At 40.6% G+C, this 19,172-nt stretch overlaps 1 protein-coding gene across 2 annotated transcripts in view; it reads left to right on the top strand.

Annotated features, from left to right (window-relative positions):
* The first annotated feature begins 1,955 nt into the window (after nucleotides 1-1,955).
* Nucleotides 1,956-19,172, top strand: part of igsf21a (immunoglobin superfamily, member 21a) — a 255,742-nt gene continuing 238,525 nt past the window's right edge. Inside the window, exon 1 of one of the 2 annotated variants that reach the window (XM_081357760.1) lies at nucleotides 1,956-2,548. In XM_081357760.1, coding sequence (XP_081213886.1) covers nucleotides 2,482-2,548 — 67 coding nt within the window. In that variant the 5' untranslated portion in view covers nucleotides 1,956-2,481. The remainder of the gene's footprint in view (nucleotides 2,549-19,172) is intronic. The other variant, XM_081357759.1, reaches the window with a different exon arrangement.

Here is a 19,172-nt window from a genome sequence, read left to right as displayed (position 1 = left end):
AAGAGGTCTGTCAGTGTCCAAGGGGCAGGTGCCAAATGGACAGGAACATGTTGAGCTGTGTTGCTTCAATAAATTGTTGTTGACACTGCCCTCTAGAGATGCACGATATCGCATTAGTATTGTAGGTCCCTGCCCAGGCGTCAGCACTACCCAGACCAGAAGCTCCGCAGCCTCTTCATCTTGAGCAGAGTGCTTACTTGCTCTAGAGAGGTGCTGTCTTTGTCCATTAATGAGGCCTCACATTTTGTTTTTCCTTTCCTCCCGTGTGTTCATTCCCTTACGTCACTGCACCGCCATCTCATAAATCATCAGAGAGACTTACCAAGGGTCTTGTCATGACTCCACAAGCACGTGTGCTTGGAGGAAGGACTAAACAGGGCAGAGAGTATCCAACTGACACCAAGCTCTGTCTGGCACAGCTCAGATAATAAATATGCAGTATAGGAGCATTTGCAAGCATGAGTGTCAGTCAGGTATCACTGGATGGCTTTGCCATTCTCTTTTCAAGTTTCTTCAGCACATAAAAACAAATGCACAGTCAAATAAGCCAAATGCAGGCTATACGATATATATTTTTCCAAGCTCCCCAGACTCCCAACAAGATTGCGCAAGAACTTGTCATCTGTGGTGTGTGTGTAGGCGAATACAAAGTGTTCGGCACAATGGAGTTCAACATCAGGAAGACCTTAAACTGCCTCAGGTATGTGCAAGTACACCCACATTTCTTTAATTAGTACTTGTGGCAGGTTCTGTTGGAGAGTTCAGAAATATATTTCTAATTTGTGCCTTTGATTGAATTTCAGAGCGCCTGCAACGAGGTCTTGACCCCCAGAGTATTGCATAATATTCTCATCCTTGCTTCCCTCCTTCCTTGTGGGTGTTGTCGGAGGCAAGATTAGCATTTCATTAATGTACTCTCGGGTGCAGGTAAAGTACTAGACTGTATGCATCGTGTGGGAGCTCACCAAAACTGCCTCATTCATGGTAAAGACCCATATGGCCACATTAACCTTTGCAATGATTAAACAATACTCTTGCCACACTAATCTATTTGTCTACCAGCATGCATAGCAATGCCTGCTAAATTGTGGTACATTATCCTGTGTCAGCATGCAATGTTGTATAATTTTATGAGGCCAATAAAATATTTCTCACTATTTTTATGATAATAGCATCATCATCCAGGGGCGTGATGGTGGCCCTATAGGCAGCCCTACAGTTTGATTGGCTATCTGAGATGCCACTCCAAATGTATTTATACAAACTATGATTGGCCAACTTCTACATCAAAGGAGGGAAAATTACACCAAATATAACCTTTTTGGTTTCTATAAAGTGCAAATTTGACCTTGTGATTCAATTCATTAACCATCTATTTGCTCTGGGCTAATTTACACTATTATGTCATATTCAAATGAATGAATTAATGAATTGTTGTAACATTTTTAAACCCTTAATCCTTTTTGTTGTCATGTGACCAGAATCACAAGAAACAAATGTGGTTTTTTTTGTGTGTGTGTGTGTGTGTGTGTGTGTGTGTGTGTGTGTGTGTGTGTGTGTGTGTGTGTGTGTGTGTGTGTTTTTACTGTAGTGATGATTACCTTGAAAAATGTCTGAAATAATAATTTTAGTACTTTTAAATGATGTATCTACCATTTGCAGAGTCATTCAATCAAAATATTTGTATAGAACAGGCCTTTTCAAAAAAATGTTAGAAACCCACATGAATGCAAAGACTACATTTCTAATAACCTGACGCGTGTATTTAAGCCTATGATTTTTGTTTAAAGAATTTGTCTTTTTTTATCTTCACAGACATCCCATTTGACCCTCATGCACGAAAACTTACTGAAACACGAAAACTCACTGATGCTGAGTGGGGTTCATTTGCAGATACCCTAGGTGACGCTGTTCGTAGAAACATTTCCAGCGCTTGATCTTTCCAGGTTCTATGCAGTTAATGCAGAGTAAGGCATCTCACCACGTATGCCTATAATGATCTTTCAAAACCTTTTCAGTCTGGGGAAAAAATCCAGCACGAATAAATCGGCTTAGTGGACAGAATTAGAGGGGAAGGGTTTGGAGCCAGAGTAGGATTAAGGAAAATTGTGTGAAATAAAAAGCGAGTGATCACGAGTGACTCTGTTCGTGTCTGTTTCGGGAGGGAGGGAGAGAGAGAGAGAGAGATTTTCATCCAAATCCATATCTATTTTTTAATCCTCGTCTGTGCGTAAACGTTGTTTGCTGCCTTCGCGAGGAGACTATTTCACAATGCAACGCTTTTAATAATCTTTACTTAATATTCAACAACCTTATATCTTTTGAAGTGCGCATTTGTTTTAAACTTCAATCTTCCCTCCGACACTTGGACAGCATCATGACCAGTTTGTGGAATCGCATCCCTTTGGAATGGTGGGAATTACGCAGCGAGCTGCCGGAGAGCATGTAAACGCAAATGGAGTTTGGGATTTATTGTAAAATATGGGAAAGATGACCGTCCTGTCTTTGTGTTTTCTCTTGTGCGCTGATCTACTGCAAGTAGCTGTTGGTAAGTAATTGCTGTGTTTTGTATTATCATACTCGTATACGCTTTTTAGTAGAAAACACTCATTCTGCACAGCGCTTCGAATCCCGCACACACATATTCTCATCAGAAACCGCTGCACGCACATATTGAGACATCTTTCATATTTACTTAGATCAAGTTTGTCCGTTTTGTGCGAGACCCCGCTTAGTTTGGATTCTCCGAGAATAGCCAGGCTTCATCCGCGGTACTTTGGGCTATAGTGTTTGCTTGGTAAGAGCACAGACACTGGGTGAATGTCATTTTTCATACGGTACATTGTGAAACAGCAGTAGGCTACGTTTGAAGATTCTGACGCCCAGGAATAAATGAGGCTGAAAGCATTAGTGCCAAGAGCTATTGACTTTCACCCTGACCATATTTATTATTTCATAGTCAAATCTCATGATTAAATAGCCTATCCATAATTCGATTACTTTTATTGTAAATGTGAAAAGAGGCACACATTTGGCTTTTTGTTTTAGATGAACCAAGACATACCTTAACCATGGGATCATCTCTCTCTCTCTCTCTCTCTCTCTCTCTCTCTCTCTCTCTCTCTCTCTCTCTCTCTCTCTCTCTCTCTCTCTCTCTCTCTCGGCTAAATAATAACCGTGTTGTATTATGGTATAATGGAGTCATTTACCATTTTCTTATTCTTTTTGTTAATTATTTTCTCTTTTTCGTAGCGAATTTGACCCCAATAAATAAGGTTTGGACGTTACTAAATTAAGTTGTTAGAATTCCAAAGTATATTCCTTTTACAAGTATGTTTCATCAGCATTTCTAGTAACCAAAAAAGTTAGATTTACAAGTTAGTCAGAATGGGCTATTGATGTTCATGAACTGAAATCATTGTGAGAATGTAACCATGACAACAGTTAACGCATGTTCTCTTTCCTTTACAATGCGGTACATCGACGAAACCTGCACACATTATTTGTGTTTTTTTTTTTTTTATATGCATTTGGGGGGAAAAATACATTTGACATTTGGTTAACTGTACATATCCTACTATGACGCCATTATACAGTTGTACATGTCCTGGAAATGACTCAAATATTTTCTTTAAGAAAAGTAACCCCCATGAAAGTCATTGAATAATTCACACACTGACCCTGTGTAGCCTAGTACTGAATGCAGTTGGTTGTACTGTATTCTTACTTTCTGTAGTTTAATCTAATGTAAAACTGCAAACATGATTGTCATTTCATAGCAAAAATAAAAAAAGAAGAAAAAAACTACTGTGGAAGTACTAGGAACATTGTAAATTCACACTGAATAGCTTTCCCTTCATTTGACTCTGAACCAAGATGTTCTTCCACCCCCCAATCTTTCTATGCCTTGATTTACAAAATGCACAGACCATGTTGTAACAGCCTGATATCTGGAGGAAATTGGATATTTACTGAGAAAAGTGTCACTGCTGTGTTGATGGCATTTTTCATTGCAGACAGTGATCTCTTGCAAACAGTGAAAAAAATAAATAATAATAAACATTTTAAATGTAAAAAATCATAGGCACTGTTTAAACCATTGTGATATGCTGTGAATTTGTCTATTGCTGTCCCTAAATTGACTGAAAGTCTGTATGGGGTGTCCCTGGGTCTGTAAAGGTTGAAATCCCCAGTTACTTGATGATTGATGTGTGAAGGTTCTAATCTCTGGGCGACATCTGGCACGTTTACAATACTCATCTTCACTCCCACCCAGCTGTTTTCATTCTCTCTGTACTGGAAGATTACATGTCCTCATGCAAAAACCCTACAAAGAAATTTAAATCAAGACAAAGTCAGTGATATAACACTAGCGATGTCCCGCAAATAATGCCTTAAAGAGTGAAGTGATCATTCATAATTTCTGACTGCACTGGTGGTTGGCGTGTCCCATATTTTAATACAGGCCACCGGAGCATAATGCAGTCTGGTGAGTGAGCGAGAGACAGAGAGAATCATTTGTTGCATAAACCATCAGGTCACAAAGTTCAGCTGAGGTTGTGGTCACAAACTGCGGTATGGACAGTCTACAGCCACAATTAATGGACAGGAGATGGTTTTTATGGGTCGAGTGCCATTGCCATCCACCTGTTTCATGTCATCATCATTTCAGCGTCCTGCTGCCTGGCTGGTGTACAATTTTGCACATAATTTTGTGATCAGCGTTTTCGATGAGAGCAATACAATAAGGATTGACAAATGCATAGCTTTGCAATCTTATGCTGTCATTCAATTAGCTGATACAAATGATTTAGATCATTTATTTCCTGTCATGTCGTTCAAAACTAGGGTTATTACTTAAAGGAGAACTCCGGTCAATTTTAGCACTGAGCTCATTTTTTTGTAAATTTGGAGTGCTGTCAATACAGATAACAACGACAAAAATCGGTGTTGCCTACACCGTGTTATCCTCTTTTTAAAATTTGCACCCTGTTGACTTCAATGGGGCAAGTTTTAAACCAGCTTTTAGCCTCTTAACATCCTTGATGTGTCATTACAAGTGCACAGCCAATGTGAGTGATTCCTTCAGAGTGAACACGAGTGAATCTGACTGCAGTAGATGTGAAAGATATGAATAAAAATTAAAATGTTTATTCAGCCAGCGCACATACCTGTATTTTCTTCCTGTTTTCGGTCGAAGTCCATAGTAATCGATTGTCGAGTTCACGCTCGTGATCGTAGGTAACTAAACCTATGCGTGTGAACTCGACAATTGATTACTATGGACTTCGACCGAAAACAGGATGTAAATACAGGTATGTGCGCTTGGTGAAATAACATCATTTTTATTAATATCTTTCACATATACTGCAGTCAGATTCACCCGTGATCACTCTGAAGGAATCACTCACATGACCTGTGCACTTGTAATGACACATCAAGGATGTTAAGAGGCTAAAAGCAGGTTTAGTACTTGCCCCATTGAAGTCAACAGGGTGCAAATTTTAAAAATAGAATAACACGGTGTAGGCAACACCGATTTTTGTCGTTGTTCTCTGTATTGACAGCACTCCAAATTTACAAAAAAATGATCTCAATGTTAAAATTGACCGGAGTTCTCCTTTAACCAAGCCAAACTAAAATGAAAAGAAGTAATAGGAAAATAAAAATGAATTCAAAATATGAATAAAAACAATAATAGTAACAATGACACTAAATTAACACTGTTCAAAACCTGCATTAATTTCTTTTATCTCGATTATGCATTTTTGGCAAACTATGCCCTTTAAATCTTGGAAACACTACCAAAATATTATCTTTTATGCAAATCCTCAACTATGATCTCTTTCAGTAGACGAGTACGGCTGACTGCACATGAAGATTCGAAATCACGACCAATCCAAATAAACAACTTCCCTTTCTGTTTCTTTTAATAGTTAAAGACAACATTTCATCCTTTAAAAAATGAACCCATCTTTCATCGAGGAGCTGTTTTGCCCTACTGACATTACGACTACCTCAGACTTTGGAAAAATCTTCTAGAAATATAGCTTGTCTGGAGGTGCTGTTACTCCCAATGACCTTTAACTCCAGGACTGACCCACAACATCACCCTCAACACCCCTCAGAGCTCAGGGCAGTGCAGGCTCTCCACAACTGAGCCTTTCAACCCCCCATGTGGATTCCTCCATTTCCCCTTCTTAAGAGACTTCTTCCCTAACAGATCCATCTTGATCAAGTGCACTAGCTGCAGTCAGAGACAGGTGTTGGCAATTCCTGCTTTAGACTTCAATAATCACTCTTTGATTTCCTGCCTCCTTTAGAAGACATAAATGTGACCTTCAGGAGCTTCTTTGTCACCCAATACAAACTTGAATCTTCCAAATGAAGAATTCAAATTAGTTCTCTTTATGCTAACAGTTTAAATGCACACTTACTTCTTGGCTCAGTTCAGTTGCATTTGGGTGAATTGAGATGAATCTGAATCAACTGCTTTGAATTTTTAGATGTTACAAAGGAGCATTTCATCTGATCATGCAGTTACAGTCCAAAAAAATGATACATCAATTTCATTTTGATCTGATAATGTCTTTTGATGATGAAACATCAAAGCAAGTACATTCAAATGCTGATCTCTTTTAGCCAGAACTGAGTGTAGTGAGTCTTCTCTTTCAACAGTTTCATCATCCACATGTTAGAGGTTCATAGAGCAGCTGTTCTCAACTGGTGGTTCGTGGAGCAGTAAAAATTGGTCACAGGTCTGTTTTAGTTACTTTTATGCATTTAGAAGAAGCATCTTAAATTGCACTCACTGTATACATTTTGTCAGCTCATGCTTTCCAAGGGAATTGAACCCAAGAGCTTGCCGTTGCTAGTGTTATGATCTACTGTTTGAGCAACAGGAATGCTGTTATAAGTGGCAAATAAATAACAAAAACAACTAACCATATAATAAAAAAAAAATAAAAAAAAAATTAAAGGATTAGTTCACCCAAAAATGAAAATCCTGTCATCAATTACTCACTCTCGTCGTTCCAAACCCATGACTTGCATTCATCTTCAGATCACAAATAAAGTTATTTTTTGTATGAAATCTGAGAGATTTCTGTACCAGTGTCCCCACATTTAAAGTCTGTTCACCCAAACATCCGTAAAGAGATTGTAAAATAAATCCATATGAATCAAGCAGTCCAATCCAAGTCTTCTGAAGAGACATGATCGATGGAATGATGTGAGGGTGAGTAATTGATGACAGAATTAATTTTTTTGGGTGAACTAACCCTTTAACAAAATCAATAGAAACTAAAAACAGGAGGCAATGCTTCCAATATAATTTTGCTGTTGATGTCCAAGTGTGTCTAACTCAGCTAAAATGTTTGGGGGAAATTGTCTCCAATCATTCTGTCACTGTTTTAAAAAAGTGCATTCGAGTAGATATCTTGACATCAAACGTGTAGATTATGTAAATACAGGTTCACTTTGCAGCAAAGATAAATATTTGTGTAATGAATTCTTGGCTGGTGACATTTAGACATTTAGAACCAAAATTGACGATTTTCCTTTTCAGCCAATGTCATGTTCACAATTTTGCATATTGTTTTCGAGTCTGTGCAGTTCATGGTAATATTAATGAATGTTCTATTGTTCCTGCTTCTGCTGTTCGCGTTGTAAATGTAACAAAGCTCAGGGCTTCCCAAGCCAATGCTGCCATGTCTTAACAGCAAATGAAAACAAACATAATCCATATGAATATTGACGGTTGTACCATACCGGCTGTGTTCCCTTCCCACACTCCATGTCATACAAAGAACATAATGCTTTCTGCAAACTGTGTTCTCCAACTTACTGGTGTAAGCAGGTCACTGTATTGTGTAAAAAGATTTAAGGGCTTCAGTCAGAAGGGGAAGAATAGAAGAGCACATATAGAATAAACTGCAATGTGGCTGTGCTTGTAAAAATACTTGTTCACAGAAGGCTGGCATAGTTCATTAATACTGTACTTACAGTACTGCACTTTTGTGTGTATGTTTATAATGGATGAAGGGAGGCAGGGTAAAGGGAACGACTCTACTTTCTGATAGCCAATGGAAAAAGTTGGATTGGCATGTTCGGTGTAACCACAGAAAACACTATAAATTCATTACACTGTCATTTCATGATCAGAGGACAGAATTAAAGGGATTAATTTCAGCTGTATTCTCATCAGAACCATTCATTAGAATTGAAGATACTAGGTGCAGACTTCAGAGCTGTTAACTAATAGCATTGCAATGTTTATTTGTGTTTGGATGCTCGTATCTGTGCACCTGCGAAAATGATTCTGATTAATGAGCAGGCTGGGGTGATCTTTACTGGCATGCCTGTCCTTTGACATGGAAATTTGCTCAAGTTGGGCAGCTTTGTCTTTTGTTTTTGCAAGCATAAATTAAATGATTACATGGTTATGCGCTGAGCTGTGGATTTGGCAGCCCTGTGCTGAAAATTGATTACCTTTGACAATTTCTAGATTGCAGACAAAGCTATTGTCAACTCTGGGATAGATGTTTTGAAACTACAGTCAAATGAATTGAGATTTAATTCATCTAGCTGCCTCCGTTTCTCAAAAAGTCAAGGTGAGTGGCGGACCAGATGACCCCTGTGACACTTAGATTTCAATCCAGCTTTATTTGAAACATAATAGGACATTTTTGAAATTCAAATTCAAAACTATGAATGGGAAGGAATTATTTTTTTGTATTTTTTTGCATTTCTTTTAGAAAAAGTTTCACTGGCCTTCGATCACATTTAGGACTAATAACTAGGACTACTGTCCCAATATTTTTTTATATTTCATTTGCCATGTGTCATATCTCTATTGTAGAGTTTACTGTATGTATATTATATATAATTATGAAATAAAATCATAGGTAACACTTTACAATAATTTTTCATTTGTTAACATTAGTTAACTACATTAGTTGAACTAAAAATTATAACTATTTCTAAAGCATTATAGTTAAAGGGATAGTTCACCCCAAAATTAAAATTCTGTCATTGTTTACTTACTCTCAAGTTGTTCCAAACTTGGATGAATTCTTTCCACCGCTGAACACAAAGGAAGATATTTTGAAGAATATTTGTTACCAAACAGTTGTGGGGAAGTCAATGGTGCCCCAGATCTATGTGGTTACACACATTCTTCTAATGTTAAGTTGTATCTGTTAATATTAGTTAATGGACCTGAGCTAACATGAACTAATAATGATCAGCTGTATTTTTTATTAACTAACGTTGATATAAAAAGGATAAAAAAAGAATAATACTGTAACAAAAGCATTGCTCATTGTTAGTTAAGTTACTTTATGCATTAACTAATGTTAACCAATAGAAGCTTATTATAAACTGTTATCATAGTATATAATTATTGTTGTGATTTCAATAATTATAATGTATAGGCTACAATTAAAAGTATTAAATGTTAACCGTAATATTTTTTTTACCATTTAATAAAGTGAATTTCTCGGGGGAATTTTGTTTTGTTTTGGCGAGAGGCTCAATGCTCCATGGTCGGTTCAGGGGCAGCAGGGTTTCCTGTCTCTTCTTTAGATATGTGGTTGTGTAAATAAATGTTTTTAATTGCATACAATTGCAGAGAGTAGAATCAATCTGAAGCTCTTCACCCATCTCTTCTGAGCTTATCATCAAGTCTCTAATGCAAAGGATGTGCATCTCTTCAGCTGAATCATGTTATGAAGGGCTCTCATCATGACATACATACAGACAGACAAAAAAAAAGTTAAGATGTGTTTTCTGGCTGTACATGATATGGCTGCGACATCAGATTAGCTGATTGAGTTAATATTTGACATAATAATACATACAGCACAGCATCACTGCAGGGATTCAATAAGGCAATAGCACCATTGGGCTGTTGGTGAGCATCTGTCGGACTAGTTTTTGCGGTGTGTTCCACAAGTCAGTGGCAGTATGTTGAATCTGCATCAGGGCCGTCTGTGAGAGATCACTCTGATTGGCTGTTCAGTTTTGCTAACGAGTCAGTGCATGAGAATAAAAGCAAGCACAGAAGTCAAAACAACACAGACAGAAGGCTATTCTAATTATATGCCATATCTGAGCATTCCAAAATGTGAATATTTTCATAACAACATGAGCCTGCTGGAATGAAGAAAGTGATCAACATGAGTGATATTCAAAATGGCAAGCAAGCGCTACTTTATTTACGGTTAGTATATCTGCAGACCTAGTTTTTGTTTCTCTTTTTAAATGACTAATGTAGACTATTGATACCAGCTGATATAGACAGTTATTTCCTTACACACTGGCACAGAACGCATGTGCTATGGTTGGCAGTCAGCTGTAGTCTTTGTGGTGTGTTCAAGTGCAGCTTTATATCCAAGATGCAGCCAAAGCGAGGTAACAACACAGTCGTCTTGTGCATTTCTTGGAAGTTGAACCCATGACCTTGGCATTGTTAAAAGCCACACTCTATAGGATCCCACTTTGGCATTTGAATGAAACCACAGTGAGATTAATCGTTCTGTATTGTGACTCAATTAAAATTTTGAGGATACAATATTGTGTCCCGTGCAACATGGTGGCTCAGTTGGTAGCATTTAAGTTGCTGGTCCGAGTCCCGGCTGGGCCCGTTTTGCATCCGTAGTTTCAAGCTCAGTAACATGCAAACTCTACATCTCCTAGATTTTAGCAGTAAATGTTGGAATTAAATGTTATTTTATGTTTCTGTGATCAAATGAAATGGCTGTTTAGTGCTTAATGTTCATTTATGATGGAGATTTAGTTTCCCCTACAGTCCAAAGACATGCAGGATAGGTGAATTTTAGACACTAAATTGTCTGTTAGTGAGAGTGTGAATGGCGATGTGTAAGTGCTGCGACAGACTGGCCCGAGATGTTGGGATAGGCTCCATCATCCCAACATTGCGGTTTAGAAAATGGATGGATATTCTGGATAATCCAGCATATAGACTACAGTAACATGTCTGCTGAGATCACACACAGAATAACTGTGACATTTTGCAGTAATATGCATGGTTCTCCAGCAGTGTCACTGGCTTTCCCCTGTAAAGATTCACACACTCCTTTAAATTCCACCTGCAGTGGAATCTGTGGCATATCCCTTGCCACAGATTCAGGATGCTGCATGCCTCATATATATTTTTCTTGTCCGTGTAATTTGTCATTTATATCACTAAATTAACTTCTTTGTGCCATTGTACGGATTGTTGTTTTCACACTATATAATTATTTAAAAATCTGTCCAAATGACTTGCGTCTTAGTCTCCTCCTTGCTCTTAATAAGGTGTAAAAGGAGTTTATGCATTGATTTCTCAAGGTTATTGTGCTGTATATTGATTTTAATCCCCGGGAGGTCAAAGTTCAGACTTGAGCTTCTCAGTAATGAACCTCTAATAATCTTGATTCTAATCTTGCTTGGAAGTCCCTCTGTTGCAGGAGTGGACACAGCGCTGGCACAAACTCATAGATATTTACTGACTGATGTTTTCAAGATTACTTTTCCTTTTATCTCCGTACTTGTGAAGATCATTCAAGCTGTGCTGCCCAGTGAATGAGAACTTCAAGAGCGCATACTGTAGTTCCTGGAACTTATTAACAAAACTGTAACAAATATAAACAAAATTTTAGGAGACCTCCAAAACAAAATTTTTAAAATCGTATAATTGGGGCACTTTAATCTCAAGGGGATTGTTTTAAACCGAGACACATCATAAAAAGTCCTACATTTGATGGCCATGTACAGTATAGGATGTCACAGCATCTCAAGAGATTTCTGTGACCACCTGGTCTGACCCTGAATTCACAGAACTGGAAGTGGAGCCGTAATTATGGCCACATTAACCTTAAAATAAAGGAAGAATGGTGCTGCATTTTATCACAAGCACCCACTGTGGCACTCACTGTGTTTTCCACCATCTAAACAGACCTTGTTCTCTATGTATTAACCCCTGAAACCGCTTCCAACTGTTAATATTAATGATATTCTTTTGGCTTGTGTTCACCACTTTATCTTTCGAGCACTTTGTTAATGACCCTTAAAATATGTATAATCGTCTTCTTTTTTAAGAGCACAAGAACAATTTGATCCAATATGTTAAGATATTCAAAGTAAAAAAAAAAAACATTTTTTTTCACAATAGTATATAGATTGCAGCATCACCTCTTTCCTCAAAGTGTCTGAAACGGTTCGATCAAGGATTCAGTCTCTCTAAACTCCTTTTTGAGAGCCAACTCTGCTCTGATTGGTCAGATGGCCAAGTCTGTTGTGATTGGTCAACTGTTTACAGTGTCGAAAACAAAACGCCCATTACCATATTTGAATTTCAGCTCAGATTGATCACTGGCAGCCAATGAAGACCATAGACAGGCATTATGCAAATTCTTTACAAACGTAGGTACGAGTAAGGCCGGAATTACTGATGACTCGTTTCAGGCAGCCCAGAATCATTTCTTTCCTTTGGGAGACAATAACTCCCATTTATCGTGCATTTTGATCTTTGAAACTTTGCAGACCTTTGACATTCACAACTACAGTATATTACACACTGCATAAAAAACGTAATACCCGAAAAAGCGTAATAGAGGCACTTTAAAGCTCTAGGTTGCTACATTAGAAAGCGTAAGAAACAGCTCTTTTTCTTGACTCCCATCTCACCAAGTTAAGGTGGTGAGAATTTAAGGATTGTGATCCGTGAGCTGATCTGAGGCTCTCCTCTCTCTGTTTCGGTCTGCCTGTGACAGCTGGGCTCGACTCAGAGGAAGTGAGAATAGGTATTGGCAGGGAAGAAGAATGTGCCAACTTTTGTCTACCAATCATTGGCCATTGGCATGGTGCCTCAATCGCTACTTGCATTTAATGATTAGACAAGAAAAAAGGGAAATCATTAGGGTATGCATGATTTATGGTTTATATATTTAAATTAACAGTTTCTTTATGCTACATATGATTTGCTAGATACCATGAGGGTTTTTCTCTCTGAATTCAGGTTAGAGGAGACACATCCACACCCTCTACAGTGACTCTGAATGCCCCGAAACCCTTGAATTAATACAGGAGTGACAACAGCACAAACATAAAATGATCTTGCAAATTGCGGTTTCTATTGAAGATTTTCAGCCTTTACAGCAAAAGCAGTGGACTGCAAGTGATTGGCCAATTTTAGAAGAATAAAATCTTTCTGGCTTTAGATTTTGTACATGTTGTGTTCACAGTATGTTGGCCTTTATCATTACATTTGCTTTTGTTCTGTTGACAGGGCAGTTATTACTCTTCCATTTCTATTTTTGCTTGAAGAGTGATCATTCCCTTTTCCAAGCCAATGTAATAATCAAACACCAGTTTATTGCAATTAACCAAACTAAAATGAAAGGTTTTCTGAATTGCTTTTGCATGAATGTTTCATTTTCAACTCTGCCATACCATGTGTCATGAAACAGGATTCACACAGGTAATCAACAGGTTTATTTGCAGAAGTATGTGATCGCAACAATGGAAGCAGGTGAGTAACTGCATGGGAAGAGTTATATAGTGCTGGGTGATGATCAGTGAAGATTGGTGACGGTGATTAGTACTCTGCTGACTGGGAACGAGTGGGTGTAGAGGTCTGGTGCTGTCGATGTTGTTGACTATGTGACAGTACCCCCTCCTCCCCAGCCAGCTCCTGATGGCCGAAGTGGACAGTGACGGGGACGGCCTCTGGACAGTTGGGATAAGCATTAGGGAAGTCATGCAGGAGTGAAGGGTCCAGAATGTCATCACAAGCAACCTATGACCTCTCCTCTGGGCCAAATCCCTCCCAGTCGACGAGGTATTCCAATAGGCCGCCCCATCGCCGGGAGTCTAGGATGATGTTGACTCGATAGATGTTCTCCTCTGATGGCTCCACAGGAGGAGGAGGCATGTCCTCAGCACCAGACCCTGGGAAAGAAGGAACCAGAGGATTAGTGAATGGTTTGAGTAGGGAAACGTGAAATGAAGGAGAAATTTTGTAGTGAGAAGGAAGGATTAACCGGTACGTGACATCATTGATCTGGGGACTCAGCTTACAGCAGGGCAGTCGAAGATGGATATCCCTGGTTGAGAGCCAGCCCTTTTGCCCGGGATGGTCTCAGGGTGTCGCTGATCTTCTTGCGTTGGCTCTTGTGTCTTACGAACTGCCTGCTGTAGATGAATGTGCGCTGAGATCCAGACCCTCTCGCTCGCTTGGAACCAGTGGTGGACAGCTGGAATATTCAAAGGCTCTCCTGACCAGGGAAACAGGGGCGGTTGGTAGCCCAGGGAAGAAAACGGCTCCAGCTGTCCTGATGGTCATGACAATATGACCGCAGGTACCTCCTGATCTCTTGTATCTTCCGCTCAGTATGGCCGTTGGACTGCGGATGATATCCAGATGTGAGACTGACTGTGACTCCGAGAAGGTTGAATAAGGCTCGCCATACACTGGAGATAAACTGAGGGCTGCGGTCTGAGACGATGTCTTCTGGAATTCCAAAGTGACTAAAGAGTTGCTGGAAGAGGGTTTCGGCCATCTCGAAGGCAGTGGGTAGTCCCTGCAGCGGGATTAATTTACAGGCTTTGGAGAAGCGATCAACTATGACGAGGATGCAGGTGTGAGAATTAGAAGATGGGAGGTCGGTGATAAAGTCCACTCCAATATGCGACCAGGGTTGGTTAGGAACAGGGAGAGGGACTAGTTTGCCTTTCCGGAAGGCGACGTGGTACTTTGGATATGGCGTAGACTGAGCATCCCTGAACATATCGGGAGACTTCCTGGGTCATATTGGGCCACCAGTAGCGATTGCTGATGAGCGAGAGGGTTTGCTGGCTGCCTGGGTGTCCAGAGACTGGTGATGTGTGGAATGAGTCCATTAGGGACAGACAGAGACAAGTGGGCACATAGGTCCGTCCTTCAGGACCTCCTGGCAGAGCAGGCTCTGACTGTGTGGCTTCGGCGATTTGGTGTTGAAGGGGTGTTGAGCTCCCTCCAGCCAATGTCTCCACTCTTCTAGAGCCAGTCTGATCGCCAGTAGTTCCCGCTTACCAATATCATAGTGTTTCTCCACCGGGGACAGTTTTTTTTAAATAGAAGGTGCATGGATGGAGTTTGGGAGGCTCACCCTGCCGCTGCGATAGCACAGCTCCTACTCCACTGGTGTAGACGTCCACCCCGACGACGAAAGGGAGATCTGGATTGGGATGAACGAGGGTAGGAGCTGTACTGAAGGCTTTCTTAAGTTGGTAGAAGGCGGTGTTAGCTTCCGAGTTCCAGGACAGAGACTTGGCCCCATTGCTCAGTAAGGAGGTGAGTGATGAGTTGAGTTTACTGAAGCCATTGATGAATCAACGGTAGAAGTTGGCGAACCCCAGGAAGCGTTGGATTTCCTTGATGGAAGTGGGTTGTGGCCAGTTTTCCACCGTCTCTACCTTCCTCGGGTCTATCTTTATGCCGTGTTGATCGATGACGTACCCGAGGAAGTGGACTGTGTCACGGTGGAACTCACATTTTTTGAGTTTCAAGAAGAGGTGGAACTTTCAAAGCTTCTGTAGGACCTGCGTTTCGTGGTGGCGGTGGTCAGCCAGGTTCCGGGAATAGATGAGAATATTGTCTTTATACACGATGACAAAGCGGTGAAGGAATTCACAAAACACCTCGTTCAAGAACCCTTGGAAGACGGAAGGTGCGTTGGAAAGCCTGTACTGCATAACCTGGTACTTGTAGTGCCCTGGAGTGATGAAAGCTGTCTTCCACTCGTTACCTTTGCGGATTCGAACATGGTTATATGCACTCCGCAGGTCCAACTTCGTGAAAATATGAGCACCACGTAACTGCTGTAGGGTGGCTGGAACTATAGGAAGAGGGTAGTGAAATTTGACGGTTTGAGAGTTGAAAACACGATAATTGATGCAGGGGCGCAAGCCTCAATCCTTTTTACCCACAAAGAAGAAACTCGAAGCGGCAGGGGAAGTAGATGGACGGATGAACACCTGCTGAAGAACCTCCTCGATGCACTCCTCCATGGCCTTCTGTTGTGGGATGACAAAGGATAGATCTTCCAGGTGGTAGGGTGACCCCAGGCAGCAGGTCGATCGCACAGTCCCATGGCCGATGAGGTGGTAGTGTGGTCGCCAACTGCTTACTGAAGACATCCTTGAACGCCTGGTATGCAAGCGGAATTTCGTGCTGCGTTGTGGTGGTCGGACTCTCAATGGAAGTGGAACAAAGATTCACTTTGGGTGAAGATGAAGGTTAATGGCAGGTAGAACGCTGGTAGGTGAAATTCTTAATGGATTGCAGGCAGTGGTTAAAGCAGTTTCCCCCCACTGTTGGATCTCACCAGTGCTTCAGCAGATGAGAGGCGAATGTTGTAACCACGGGTGTCCCAGGATGATGTCAACCGTTGAGCCCTCCAGCACCAAGAACGATAACTTCTCCTGATTCAGACATCCGATGCACAGAGTCAGTGATGGGGTACAGTGCTGAATGTGCCCATGGCCCAGCGGTTTTCCCAGGATCGAATGTACATGAAGAGCTTGAGAAAAGGGTCTCTGACGGAGATGAAGCTTTTGAAAGAAGTTGAGTGACATGAAGTTACCAGCAGCACCTGAGTCTATGAGGGCTTTCGCTGAAAAAGATTGTTGATGGGAGATTAACATAACATCAGCGCCTTTTAGCGAAGATATCGGAGGTGGTAATTGGAGGGCACTCAACGCTGGATGTGGAGGTTGCACCGGACAGGTGGGCAGGAGATGTCCTTCCACCCCACAGTATAAGCAGGGACGATTTACTATGCGACGCTGACGCTCAACATTGGACAGGTGAGTGGAGTAAAGTTGCATGGGCTCTGGTGCTGAAGGGGCGACAGATGTTGAAGTGGGTGGAGGATGCAGCACGGGTTGATCCAAGGTACAGGCTGTGAGCCGTTGGGATATCCTGATGGCACGTTGAATGAAGTTCTCTAGGCCAATGACATCATAGATAGCCATCTATTGACGGATGTTAATGTTGAGTCCCTGGTGAAATGCCGTGATCAACGCAATCTCATCCCACCCGCTGACGGCAGCCAGAGTGCGGAATTGAAGAGCATATTCGTTCACTGAAGACTTCCCCTGACGAAGACGGAACAGCTGGTCATGAACAGAAATGGAACTGGCGGTTTGGCCAAATACCTCTTTAAAATGCATGGTGAATGCCACCAGCGAGTGAATGACCCGTCCATTACTGTCCCACATGGCACGTGCCCACTAAAGTGCGCGTCTTGTCAGCAATGAAATGATGTAGGCGATCTTCGCACGATCATTGGAAAACTGCTGCAGCTGCATTTCAAAGAAGAAAGAGCATTGTAACATAAACCCACTGCATTCCTCCGCCTCACCTGGGTATGCCGCTGGTCGGGCCATGAGACTGACAGAGGCAGATGGTGAAGGACTGATGACTAATAGTTGGTGAAGGGCTTGTCGAAGGAGATCGGAAAAGGGATCCGGTGGAGGAGTTCTTGCATTGCTGGGATCGGTAGTACTTTGCATGTTGGTCTGGTCTTCTGTCATGAAACAGAAGGATTCACACAGGTAAAGTAAACAACAGGTTTATTTGCAGAAGTATGTGATCACAACGATGGAAGCAGGTGAGTGACTGATGAATATAGTGTTCAGGATGGATATCTGGATGAGTAAGGGTCTTATCTGTTGCAGGTTCGGAAATGGAGATCAATGCAGATGACTGAAGACGGATGAAGGAAGTAGATGACTGAAGACAAATGGTTCTGGTAGGTATTGTGTAGGTATCGTGCAGGTATCATGCGGGTAAGTATTCTTTGAGGGAACAACGAGACCAGACAATGGTGAACTGCATTGGGAAGTGTTATATAGTGATGGGTGATGATCAGTGAAAATTGGTGACAGATAATTAGTAATCTGGTGACTGGGAACGAGTGGGTGGAGTGTAGAGGTCTGGGGCCCGTTCTTCGTACGTTGCTTAAAACATCTGAGATCAAATTACACATCCAAGATGATATCATCGTGCTAATCATGATCTGGCTAATTAGGTTCTTTGAACACACCTGCCGGATATGATTAGTATAGCTGGATTGAGTTATCTGAGATAATTGCGCGTTCATGCACTCGTTTAAAAGGGGATATGTATCGATAGTAGAAACATTGATCAGCAACGCTGCTATTGGTTGCTCAGCGTGGCCAAAAAGAGCAGGCTCAGTTTTTCTCCTCAGCAGAGCTAATAGTCGAAGTTTATTCGGAATTTTAATGTTTAATCAAAACGCCAGGGAACACCTCAAAGTCTGCAAAAGCCAGGAGAGAGGGCTGGCAAAAAGTAGCAGACAATTTAAATCCGTTAGAAGTGGCCATGTTAGATGTTTTTATCACTTATTAGCCTATATATTTGTATTTTAATAATTGCATAATTACTTTGTTCATTGTAATGTCAGAGTCACCACACTAGAACATGGGAACAAATAAAAGTGAAGTGCAAAAATATTCTACATAATGGTAATTTTTAGTTATATTATAGTCTCTTTTATAAAAGGCATTGTTAAATAAATGGTTGTCTGTTTATAAAAGCAACCAAGAAGAAGGCTGAGAAAAAAAAAAAGAAAAAAGAAAAGATCTTAGTAGCCTACACTGTAAAATAATTTTTGTTGCATTAAATTAAGGCCGTATAGTCATTTCGACTGTTAAATTTTGAGTAATGATGAATTGCTTTGACTTGTGAAAGTGAAAACTGATAAACTTATGTTAATGTATATGTATGTTAATTTTGTGCACTTTTACATAATACACCAACACTTGTATCTGTTCCCAAGAAAGTGGTGGCTGAAATATGTGCAGTAAGTGGACATTTTCTAACTTTTTAAAGGAAAGAAAGTATAAAACTTTGTACTGTCCATTTGTTTCCATTGCACTGGACAGTGAATAAACCCTCTCAGATAACTGTCATATGGAGGAACTAGCCCTGCAAGTGCATAAATAACTTTACTTAATTTATACTTGTATGCTTTATGGCTGCATTGTAACTGGTTTGGGTCAGGAAATGGGGTCATAAAACACCTGTCTGCAGGCAGGAACATGTCATAATCACCTATGAAAAAATGCAGTTCTGTTAGGATCAGCATAAGTGTATGTAATAC

The sequence above is a fragment of the Scardinius erythrophthalmus genome (genome assembly GCF_964197995.2).
Source record: "Scardinius erythrophthalmus genome assembly, chromosome: 25".
Lineage (NCBI taxonomy): Eukaryota > Metazoa > Chordata > Actinopteri > Cypriniformes > Leuciscidae > Scardinius > Scardinius erythrophthalmus.
This window is presented reverse-complemented; position numbering and strand designations above follow the sequence as displayed.